Source organism: Macrobrachium nipponense, chromosome 40 (genome assembly GCF_015104395.2).
Source record: "Macrobrachium nipponense isolate FS-2020 chromosome 40, ASM1510439v2, whole genome shotgun sequence".
Taxonomy (NCBI): Eukaryota; Metazoa; Arthropoda; class Malacostraca; order Decapoda; family Palaemonidae; genus Macrobrachium; species Macrobrachium nipponense.
Window position 1 is genome coordinate 9,662,301 of NC_061101.1, and position 12,577 is coordinate 9,674,877.

Below are 12,577 nucleotides of genomic sequence, written 5' to 3' on the forward strand. Positions count from 1 at the left end.
AGGGGTGGACCATGTACGATCAATGTGTACAACCCCAAGAAAAGTACATTATAACGCGTCCTGACACTGGAGTAGAGGTCTTTAGCTCCGTTTCTCACCAACAACAAGTCGTGTCTGATGCCCATCTCCGATGTCAGGACGCGTTATAATGTACTTTTCTGGGGGTTGTACACATTGATCGTACATGGTCCACCCCTGTACCATGCGTTTTTTACCCTAGCAGACTGCAAGGGTAAATTACAGGTTAATTACAATCAGGCAAAAAAATATTACTTCAAATTCTTGTTCAGGAGGTAAAACTGCTTAGAAAAATGTCAACTGCCATAGTCTACCTCGACATGGAATACTAGCCTAGGGGTAAAATACCGAACGGCCTGCCTCTACTGTAGCGCAACCACCTTGCTGAAAAATTACTTTATAAAACGTCCCATAGCTAACCCAGGATACTTAGTCAAGAGCCAGCGTACGTCGAAGCAACACCTTGAGACCACTGCTTTCCCCTTGAAGTATTTTCCTCCCAAGTCACAAATTGAGGCCATAGTAATTCCCGGTATAGAGGCAATGTGGCCATTCGGTATTTAACCCTTATGTAGCCTCCTAGGCTATACAATTTTACGATGGCAAGGGTAACGAATTAGAGCAGAATTTTAAAGACAAAATCATGGTAAAAATGAAACAAGCAGCAAATATCAATGTCCAATCTAGGTAATTACCGCAGACTATTATCATTTATTTATTTATATAGGAGTAAAGTACCGAAGGCGAAGTTACACCTAAGTCGATAAAGAGCCTAGGCCAACGAAACCTAGCAAGACACTCCTACCTAAACCAGTGGATTAAATATACAAGGTTGTTGTTAAAATATAAAGAATGATAAATCATTCGACTGTTATTAGAGTTTATACAGAATATTCTAACATCAACAACGGTAAATATTCTAATAGTAACGGCAAAATATTCACCAATCGTCATACATCCACATGAGCGTAACCGAAACTTCGTCCTCTTTTAAGCTTAAACCTTGGAATTTACACATCACATAACCTAAAATACAACCAGTAAATATTGCCCTATTCAATATCAATGCTTAAAATGCAACAACAACTGCAATTTACCACGAAATGCACCTTCAAAACAACTGGGGAACCACACCGAACATCACGATTCACGACGACACTGCTTAACTGAAATTTAAACTTCTCGACGATGACGTCACGACAAAACACAACAGACTCTCGACCAATCAGCGGTCGAGAAAGTCTTCGGCTTTCGTACCGAGATATTATATAATAATGTTCTTTGAAGTTTCATCTATTGCGATGATGTTCAATAAAGAAATACGATGTTAATTAAAATTTCACCTGTCACTGGAAATTATTCGTGCACTATAAGCAACAAAGCAACAATAAAATCATTACTACATTTCAGCTTCATCTTCTTCTTTAGCGTTGTCCATTTATACACGCACAAGCTGGTAGTATAAGTTTTGACCAAAAACAAATACATTTTAGCTTCTTCTTTGCCCATTTCCTGTCAGCCTCCTCCACCTTCCTCTTTCTAATGCATCCTGACTTCCTAGACTCAGACCTTTCTCCTTCATCACATGATTTGTTATCTAATTCTTCCTCAACCCTGGCCGTCCATTTCTTCTTTTTCCCTCCGGCTCCATGTTCATAAAATACTGGTCAGCGACCACTCAAATTAAATCCTTCCTTGCGAGCAAATGAAGTCTTTGAACTCAATGCGCAATTATACTCGATAAAAAAATAAAACATTTTGGTCACATTCCAGTAACTACTGAAGGGCTTTCTTTTTCATGATCAAATATGTATGCCTAAGAGAGAGCGTTCAGCATCACTATAATTTATTTTTCTTAATTTCAGATGTTATCCAACTGGACGCTACGATATGACTTGAAATGCATTGAAAGCACGGCAATAATTGGTCAAAGTGCCACTGTGATAAGAATGGTATTTCAACGAATCACATTAGATACGAAAGGATAACGCAGCAACAACTTGTCAGTGAATTTTATTTTGCATCTGGCAGCGGGATGCACAGCCTTTGGAGATCAAGGGAACTTTAAATGACGAGGGGTTGGGGGGAAGCCGGGAGGGGGTTTGTTCCTGTCTTTGTTCCCGGTCCTACCCCTAGCACACATTAAAACATTTAAAAGTAAAGCCCAATACAAGCACGAGCTGTTGAGTTTTGAATAAGAATTCTTCTCCTTTTAATACTTGTATAATACAAACCTCTCTCTTTATGAATTCATGTTTTGGCGATAACCACTTTTTACAAAAATCCTTGTTAGAATTTCACGTTACGCTATCATTCCGAAATTTCTGTGTATCTTTAAAAACAACTGTCCTGTCTTTTTCAAACATCTTCCCCAAGAGTCATTAATCAAAACGCCATTTCCTGACAGATGTAGGTATAAAACAATGCTTTGAGTGTGATATACAACAAGACGCCCAAAGGACTCCTCACACTATCACGGTCATTGTATCACAGCATTCTACAACAAGAAAACAAATTTTTCTCTTGGAGGAATTAACAATAACATAACACACACAACAAGGAATCGGATATCAGTTACCATAACAACGCAGACTTCTAGAAAAATTTCTCATTTCTCGGCTCAAATCTGCATTGCTCTGTATATGAGCACCTTATAGTGTGGGCTTTGAAACCTTATTTCTCACGGTAAAAATGAACTTAAAAAGGTGTTTGTGAAATAAAACTTATCGTTATTTATCGATCTTGTTTATTGATCAACATAATAAATGCATCAGATATATATATATATATATATATATATATATATATATATATATATATATATATATATATATATATAACAATAGGCCTATAGGCTACACGTATGCATTTGAGTTATAACACTAGGCCTATATACACATATGCATTTGAGTTAACAGCACATTACATGAGAACTTTCGACGTACTATTTTCCGTAGGATACAGGATTCAGTCAAACCTCGATCTTCTGACAGCAATTTCCATCAGGAGCGCCAAGGATGAGACCAGGAATCCTACGAGGAGGATGAAGAACGCAGCCTGAAAGTATGTAAGAAGGAAGTTAATGAAATTAAGAGTTTTGCTATTTTCAATTTTCGTATTTAGCCTTCTGGACCCGACTTCTGTAAGGTCCCTTGGTGGAATTTAATTGTATGCAACATGTTTTATTATTATTATTATTATTATTATTATTATTATTATTATTATTATTATTATTATTATTATTATTATTATTATTATTATTATTATTATTACTATCATTCTAAATGTTTTTACTACCATTATTATGAATACTATTATTATTATTACTAAGAAAATGAATTAAGAGACTCGTTCAAGTACTCTCTTATAAGTTATGTATCTTAATATGTCCATTCATTAACATTTTAGAAATGGAAAGGCTTACACACACACAATTGAAAAGATGTGTTAATCTTAGTAATGGTTTCAAAATATGACAAGAAAGTTTCGCATGTTCATAACTATGACATTTCATTTTTGTATTCCTAAGAATACTAGTACTACATTATTCTTAATTTCACCTCCCCTATTTTCTTAACAAAATGATCAGAGGGATCCTGAATATCTATCCACCTCTGCATCACGGGATTCTGCCCTCCCATAGGATTCCCTGTATCGTAGGATTCCTCTGCGTCATAGGATTCCCCAGCATCACAGAAAGCCTTCGTGCTAGAAGATCCCCCTGCATCATAGGACCCCATCCCCACCCCTGCGTCATAGGAATCCTCTGCACTACAGGATTTCCTTGTTCCATACGAGTCCTCTGCACTATATAAGACTTCCCTGCCCCATAGGATCCCCTATGCTATAGGATTCTTCTCACCACAGGTTCCCCGTGTACTGCAAGATTTACTTTTGCCGTGAGACTCCCGTGCAACATAGGATTTCTCTGCACGATATAGGATTCCTGGACGTTATATTATCGCCCAACCTCATAATATCCCCTGCACTATAGGATTCCTTGCACTACAGGTCCCCCCAGCACTGTAGGATCTCCTAGAGCCACGGGACTCTCCTGTGACGTAGGATTCCTATGCTGACGGTGTCCAGAGGACTTCAAACTCACAGAGAACAAAATTCTCACCTGGAGATGGGTCGGAGCAATGGCCGTGGATAACTCTGACGATTGTATGATCTGCTGTGACCTCTCTAAAGGGAATCTATTCAGTTCCATCTCCAGCCATTTGTTCATGAATCCTGCCTCGCTCAGAGCCATTATCCTGCGAGGGCAAAGATTATATAAAGAGGTCATTCCCTCTTTTTTTTTTATTGATGTGGTTTACAGCTACGATCTACTACGATGTTGGTAAGATTGTGTGGTGGTTTGCCTTCTATAGAGCTGAGAGCTTGTTCGATACATATTGATTAATGTCGGTGGATATAAAACTCTTTCAGGTTTACATATATGTTTTTTTATTGAGTAATCCTGTTTGATTTTTGTTAGTCGATACATCGCCTTGATAATAGCCGTTTTAGCTTGATCACAGAGTGTATAGAATAATAGCAAGGACAGAGACCACAAAATGACCAGTGCTCAGGTAGTTTCAGTTTCTGAAAATCGAACACATAGGTATCTGTGTGGCAAAACAACTATGCTCCTGAGGTACATGAAAAAGAAACCTTATACATGATGTGGAAAAAAGAGAAAAAAGAATGAAAGGGCTCAACAATTAAAAATAACTCAAGATTAAGAGGCGCCGTTGTAAAGGCATTGCCTCGACCCATAACCATCTCATCCAATACATGCAACTAACCAAGCACTGGAAAACAAAAGAAAAACATCACGCAACTTACACCCAGTTGAAATTCTCCTGATAAGGCGCCCCAGGGGGGAAGGACAAGGCCACCAGCTGAGGAAAGAACGTCTGCCGTCCTTCGTGATAATTCCAGAGGCCGAGTCGCATCGCGTAGGACCTCATCACGGTAGTGGATCCTATGAAGATGAACTTTCTCTCCAAAATCTGCTCGTGGAAGAAGAAGAAGGAGAAGGAGAGCAGTGGTTGAGAAATGTTGCATATTTCTAACTATGATGAGTCTATGTCTAGGCTATTGGTTTATATCACTCAGATCTCTTTTTCTTTCACTTCCTCTCCAAAATCTCTTCGTGCCGGAGAAGAAGAAGTAGAAGAAAAAGAAGAAGAGGGGGACGTGTTGAGAAATCTTGTATACTTTTCTTTTTGATGAGTCTAGGTCATATACCAGTCAAATCTCTCTCTCTCTCTTTCTTTTTAGTTTCATGGGTAGGATGGTGTACAGTTGTGTTTAGGGAACTCTGTATGCTTATACTGGCTATCAAAATAGTCTCTTTTTCGCTACCTAAACCTATGACTATTCACACTGACACTGCCAACTACCTCTGTGATGACGTTCTGCACTGTGCTAGAGGTTGCCATTTGCACCGGTCACAAGCAACGAAGTCAGTGACTGTCCTGGGCAACTAGAACCCCTCAATTCCACTCAGAAGTAAATGCAAGCAACTAATTGAGTCAATGCAGGTCTAACTGAGGTGCCTGACAGAGTCAACATTAAGGAAAATAATCCTACCCTTTTGATGCCCTCTGCAGAGCCATCCACAAAGCTCTGAGATGGATCCTTGTGGCTGAATAAGTCCCAGACTTCTTTGTAGATTCCTTCCGTAGCAACCTGCAAAAATGTGTGAGTGAAAATAGGTGGAACAAGCTGAGAAGCATAATGAGCAACACTGGCAAATTTGTGTCTTTGTGATGTGATGATCTTGGGAATTCAGAATTACAGCTGTTATGCTTTATTAGTTTTCAGTTTTATATCATTTCTTCGATGACCCTAAGCCCATTTTTCGAAAGATAAAGGCGCAATAGCCTATATTATACAGTTCTCGCCTATTTGTTTTTTTTTCTTAATTCCTCACTTACTATCTTCGTAGACATGAAATAATAAATGTTCAGTGGAGCAGTGTCTGGTATTCCCAAAATACCCAATACTTATTATTATTATTATTATTATTATTATTATTATTATTATTTTATTATTATTATTATTATTATTATTATTATTATTCAGAACATGAATCCTATTCATATGGAACAAGCCCACCAGAGGGGCCACTGACTTGCAATTCAAACTTTCAAAGAATATGGCGTTCATTTGAAAGAAGTAACAGAAGGTAACGGGAAACACAGACAGAAGAGATCAGTTATTAGAAAATAAAATAAAAAACAAAATAGATAGATAAAAATGTAAGTAAGTTATCAAAATACACTGGTTTAAGATAGTCTTACGAATGATCCTTAAGACTGGTTTACACCTACGCACTTTTGTGGTGCGGTCTGTTACGGCGTGGGATTGCAAGAAACCGCACTATAGCGCACCAAAAGCGCGCCACCGTCGCGTTAAAGCCGCGTGCCGCCGCCCGGATTTTAAATCATTTCAAATTTTTGCACGGCGTCTGGCGGGTGGATGAAGTCACACGAAGCCGTAAGCGGTGTCACGCGGCCCTGCAACAAAAGAGGTAAGAACCCACACAGTGCTGTGCCACAACGCACGTGGTGCGATGTCGTACCACCCGCGAGGGAGTGTTACTGGCGCCGTGTGGTGCCCTTACGGCGCCTTCATACACGATTAATAAATGGCGTGCACATGTTGCGGGGCGTGCGGCGTGCATGCAGCGTGTTACAGCGTCTCCCTCGGTAGAATTTAAAAAAATTGTTTTTAGGTGAACCTCAATACTTTTTTTATCTTCCATTAAGAAATTTTACTTTACAAAATTATATTTTACAATTTTGTATATACATTATAAGATCTATGTATAATAAAAAAATATTACAATTTATTATTTTTCTAAATATGTTTTTAAATTAGAAACATACTGATTCGTGAAAATTTTGTTAACATTAGACTTAAATCCTATAATATTTACATTAAATGTACTAGCAAACGTACCCATCTACGATGGGTGATAACAAATACGGGTGGGTGAGCAGAAATGAAAAATTTATATGTACTATTTGTTCAGCAAATATTAAAATAAGGCGATTACACGAATAGTCTCTCTCTCTCGTAATGTAATTCAAGGGACGATCACTGAACGCAGAGAAATTCTTATTCATTGTTGTTTCCCCTCTTTTAATGATATTCTCTCTCTCTCTCTTTCTTAAAGTAAGTGAAGGGATGATCAATGAACGTAAAGAAGTTCGTATTCATTATTGTTTACCCTCTTAATGATTCTCTCTCTCTCTCTCTCAATGTAAGTCAAGTAACGAAGACGGTGATGGGATTATCGGATTTCTTAGCTCTCAAATCACAAATTATCTCCTCTCTCTTTCTCTCGCTCATTTTTCGATAGCAAGATAAAATGATAAAATTGTAGTGCATTAATGTCGTTAAATGGCTCTCTCTCTCTCTCTTGTCGGTGACTTTCATTTAACGGAACAGGGATCTTGATTGGTTCGTTTCTTTGTCAATTACTTTGCACGGTGATATGAATAATAAAGTATCTTTCTTTTCATTATGTTACTGCAAAGACGCAACTTATATGTCAGTGCGTTATGGCTACTGATAAATGCTCTTATGATCCTGTGTCTTCCAAAAAAGAGTAGAAAGTAGGAACTTGTCAGTTTCCTTTTAATTATGTCTATTGGCAGGATCGAAATTCCGAAGCAACATTACCGGGCAGTGCTTCTTCAACGTTATTTTGTGCACTGGCAGTCCCGATGGATTTAAGTTATTCAAAAAATCTTGCGGATATTGATGATAATTTTCATCTTCTATTGTGTCCAAGCTGAAATACTCGCAACTTTCTCCGGGGAATTGTACAGAAATTATGTATGAAAAATCGTAAAGTAACTAAGTCTAGGGAATAACCAGCCTCGTTTCACGGCCAGAAACAGCTCCGTTTCAGGGAATCCCTTCTCACCCCCACCCCCCACAAAGGAGGGGGGTAGGTTGGATGAAACCCCATTACAAACCATCTTAGGGGTCCCCACCATAACCCTGCCAAGTTTCATGCCCATCTGACCAGCCGTTTGGCCGTGATTGAATGACAGACAGACATTACGCCCATTATAGTATGATTACGAAGTGCTAATAAGACGACCTCTTATCCACAAATAAAAACGAAAGGGGTATATGAACATTTAATGAAATATTGACTTGCATTTACATTTTCCTTATTGATGCTTAATTTTTATGTCATGACAATATATATGACGACATGATTGGGTGAAATGAAATTGAAAAATGAAAAAGCATGGATATAAAGAATAATAACATGAAGAAATATAACAGGAAATCTAACATGAAATATGATATATGAATTATGAAATAAATAGAACTCGGAAAATAACTTAAACTATAAAATGAAATGTAACATGAAATAAATATGGCCATCAAATGATATAATAACATACAAGGTGAAGAATAATAATATAATATTGAGAACATGATCAAATGAACATGAACACATACAAATATGATAATGAAACAATAATTAACATTGACTGGACATAGTTATTAACAGGGGAACAATGAAAAATCAGTAACAGACTAAAGACATATTGACCTTAGTTGATATGATAATATATGATATTTGCAGTTGAAAATGTTATGGTAAAAACCAAGTCCCAATTTAATTTTCTTACATTCTATACTTTTCATGTTCATTTTCTTAAAGTCTGTGCTTTTCATGTTCATTTTCTTATTCTCTATACTTTTCATGTTCATTTTCTTACATTCTATGCTTTTCATGTTCATTTTTCTTACTTTCTATGCTTTTTCATTTCATTTTCTTACATCTATGCTTTTCATGTTCATTTTCTTACTTTCTATTGCTTTTTCATGTTTCATTTTTCTTACTTTCTATGCTTTAAATGTCCATCATTTGCTTCTCATTTGTTTCATTATTATGAATTATGTTATTATTACTCTGCAACAACACCGCAAGCCACCCGCAACACACCGCTACACGGAATAACAAAGTCGCAAGAGCGCGTGCCCTGGCATAGTAACAACGACCATAACACCGCACCAACTCCGTAACACTCTGCTAGACACCGCAAGAAAACGCCGTGACATGGCCGTAACTCACCGCCCGGGTCCGCGCTACGTCGCCCAACAACGGTAATTTTTTCTCCCCACCGCGTCAATTTTGTAACGGTTTCTTGCGGTCCAACGCCGTAACAGCCCGCAACACAAAAGTGCGTAGGTGTAAACCTACCTTTAGCGTTAGATCTTAGGCCTAAGCATACAAACTTAAAAATAAAGTTTCTGGCATCGTACCTTGAAGATCAGTTCATTGGTCGAGTCTTTGATAACACCTATGGCGAATCCGTCTTTAACGGCTCCCCGGAGGTCATACAGAGAGTCCACTGGAATTTCGAAAGCTGGTATGGCTAACACAGCCGTCAGCATCCCGGAGTAGAGAGCTGGAAACAAGAGAGAAAGGACTTGCGTCTGACTTGCTAAGATATCTGTACTACTCTGTACTAATGAGTCATTAAACCAACCATATACTCCGCGATTTCTCTGTGCTACAAATTAAAAGTTTATAATTTATGACCTATAGTATACCTGAAAGTTGTAATGTAAGATATGAAAATATCATGTGCGGGAAATGGCCGCATTTTTCTTGTATACTTTTTTTGCCAGCCTTGGGAACATCATTTTGGAAGACATACGATGGAAATGGAAGTGCGGGGTAGAAGGAAGAAGGGAAGACCAAGAAAGAGATGGCATGATAGTGTAGGCGAAGACATGTTATGGAAAGGTATTAACGAGAACGATGCACAGGACAGAAATCGATGGAGACTACTCATTCACAACGGGGACCCCATGTAAAAATGGGTTAAAGCTAGGAAGAAGAAGAAGAAGACTTGGCTTGCCTGCCTTGTCAAGAAAGCTTTTGCAGGTAGCTCTTATGCGACGCTGACAGTATTAATTCGTTCTTGAAAAATTTAGACAAAGCATCACCAGAAATATATATCGAATTGTTAGGTCATTAAATTGTCCAAAATAGATTGGTATTGCACATCTCATAGTACACTGACACTCTAAAAAAAAATTCACAGCCATTGATAATTATGCTCCGTTGACACGCAGAAAATTCAAGCTCCAATCTATGGGCAGCAGAATACGTTGTCTATAAAACTTTTATCACCTAATCCTAAATTTGTTTACGAGCTTAAAATAGAGTTCAGGATTTCTGGAAGGTGCGCAAGACATCATCAGTGATTTATAAACACAGTTACTTTCCCATACACGTATAAAGACGCCACAGAAATGAGATAAGTCCGTTTCTACTTCTTACCTATATTGACGAGACAAAAGAGGTACCACACGAACAAGATCCACCTCTGGGACCAGTCATCCGTTTCGATGGAGTTCCCCTGGTTGATAGTGCTTCGAAACACGTTGAAAGCAAAGAGCTCGAGTCCCGGTTCATCTTCGCTCTTCTTCTTTAGGAGGTAAAAGGAAGCTCTAGACATAACGTAGAGAACGGGCCCTATCAACAGAGTCGAGACGATGATGAACACCCAGACCTGTTTTCATTGTTCGAAGAAGAAGAAGTGTTGTCAGCACGAGAGAGAGACTTTAATATCTGGTGAAAATTAGTTGAAAAATGTCTCTAACTTTTTCGGGGTTATTGTTGCAGAGAAGGGTAGGAATGGTCAAGGATTGAAACGAACAGTCTGATGAATCATAGAATAAAGTAAAGCTAAAGACGTTTGAATTTATAAATTACTAGGGTGCTCGGTGTCAGTTCAAATATTGTAATAACAGTGTGAAAGAGAAGCTATCATTATAGCAAAACTGTTTCAAATAGCTCTACTGCTTGTGGAATGAACGCTTAGGAACCAGGAACAATTATTGACGTTCTCTGTGTACCGAATTGTCATCCTACTGGTACTAAAAGCACACACTTCTTTGAATAATGAGTGAAGTGACCTTTTTACCTGAAAATGGAAAGGGGAGAGCACGGCCATTGCCCTGTTCTTTTGCCGGGGAGCCCTGGACATGATACCGAGTGTCCCTTGATCGTAGAAGACCGAGAAGTCGATGAAGGGCAACCGTAAAGCTGTTGGTCAGAAAATAAGGAAAATGAACCTTCTAAAGCTTATTATTTTTTTCTGTTTTCTCTTGATAATCGACTAAAAATGTCGAAAGAGGAAAAGCAACGAAATACAGGGTGTCCACAAAGTCCCAGTACCATGCTGAGACATAAATTACTTGTAACGGTCTACTGGAACTTTATGGACACCCTGTACCGTATGTGACAAAGATATCTTAAGAGGTCCTTCCTGACTTGAACCATTCCATAAACATCTCATTTTTGGGAGAAATTAAGAAAAACTGATTTTCTTTAAAAAAAATCGGAAAATCACCATTCAATGCAAGGGTAACCAGGCCGAAGTCCGCCTCTCTGTTGGCTAGCATTCCGACGACGCCCGTGATTGTACCGTTGGGTAATGGAAGACCGAACGTACCGTCTTTTGGACGTACTATCTGGTACCTACGAGAGAGATTAAAGTCTTTTTTTAAAGGTACATAAAATAAAGAGAGTTTCTGCAAAGAATGCCGTTGACTTCAACCGTGACTGCAAGAGAGGAAATAGGCCCAGGATGCCCATATATATATATATATATATATATATATATATATATAGATATATATATATATATATATATATAAAGGCAATTTATACATAGCATCACTATTATATATTTCGTGATCATTTATATATATGTGTGTTGTATTGGAGGAAAACCTCAAAGCAGCTGCGCTGTGAAACAGTTGCTAGGGGAGGGTGGAAACTAAGATGAAAAAAAAAAAAGGGGTTGTCTGACAAGCTATGCCCACACAGGTAAAAGATTGTCGAACAATATATATCTGCCAGAAATGGATTGTCTGACAACATATGTCTACATGAGAAGGTTATCTAACAATTCAAGTCTATTGGGGAAAGATTGACTCACAATCCAAGTTTACTGGTATAGGGTTATCTAACAACTCAAGTCAGTTGGAAAAGGGGTTGTCTAACCTAGGCCTACCGGAAATGAGTTGGCTAACCTAGGCCTACCGGAAATGAGTTGTCTAACCTACGTCTACTGGAAGAGAGTTGTCTAACCTACACCTACTGGAAGAGAGTTGTCTAACCTAGGCTAACCGGAAAAGTTGTCACCTATAGGCCTACCGGAAGTCACCTATAGGCCTACCGGGAAAGATTTGTCTAACCTATACCTACGAAAAGAGGTGTATAACCTAGGCCTACAAGTAAATGGTTTCTTAATCACTCAATCACGCCCACCTGATCGCGCCCTTTTCATCAGCTCGCGAAGAGAAAGCAGCATAACTCCCGGGGGATTCCTTGACAAGAATCGTCACTGAGGTTCCTTCGAAGATCAGGGTCTTCAGAGCTGCGAGGGCTCTCTTGAGGACGTCCCTCTCCTGCAGAACCAGGAGCCATCTGGCTCTGTAGCTCTTCAGTCTGTTGGTTTTTATCTGGGTGAAGGAGATACGGCTGTGTGAATATATCATAATATATATATAT

The 12,577-nt window shown here is 38.5% G+C and overlaps 2 protein-coding genes across 3 annotated transcripts in view; both read right to left on the reverse strand.

Moving 5' to 3' along the window:
- The window catches only part of LOC135211906 (centromere-associated protein E-like), a 209,700-nt gene extending 208,481 nt beyond the window's left edge, over positions 1 to 1,219 (reverse strand). The window contains 1 exon segment of the mRNA XM_064245140.1: positions 1,128 to 1,219. The gene's annotated coding sequence lies outside the window, so the exon portion shown is untranslated.
- Positions 1,220 to 2,874: 1,655 nt separating this feature from the next.
- LOC135212289 (glutamate receptor ionotropic, delta-2-like) lies at positions 2,875 to 11,533 on the reverse strand. 2 transcript variants are annotated; one of them, XM_064245716.1, is made up of 8 exons: positions 11,412 to 11,533; positions 10,983 to 11,104; positions 10,337 to 10,568; positions 9,310 to 9,455; positions 5,602 to 5,700; positions 4,852 to 5,018; positions 4,142 to 4,277; positions 2,875 to 3,075 (listed from the first exon to the last, which is right to left on the reverse strand). In XM_064245716.1, the coding sequence occupies exons 1-8, from the start codon at positions 11,461 to 11,463 to the stop codon at positions 2,986 to 2,988; spliced, it is 1,044 nt and encodes a 347-aa protein (XP_064101786.1). In that variant the 5' UTR covers positions 11,464 to 11,533; the 3' UTR covers positions 2,875 to 2,985. The 2 variants fall into 2 exon arrangements, with proteins under 2 accessions (XP_064101786.1, XP_064101787.1); XM_064245717.1 differs by lacking the exon at positions 4,142 to 4,277.
- Between the last annotated feature and the right edge of the window lie 1,044 nt (positions 11,534 to 12,577).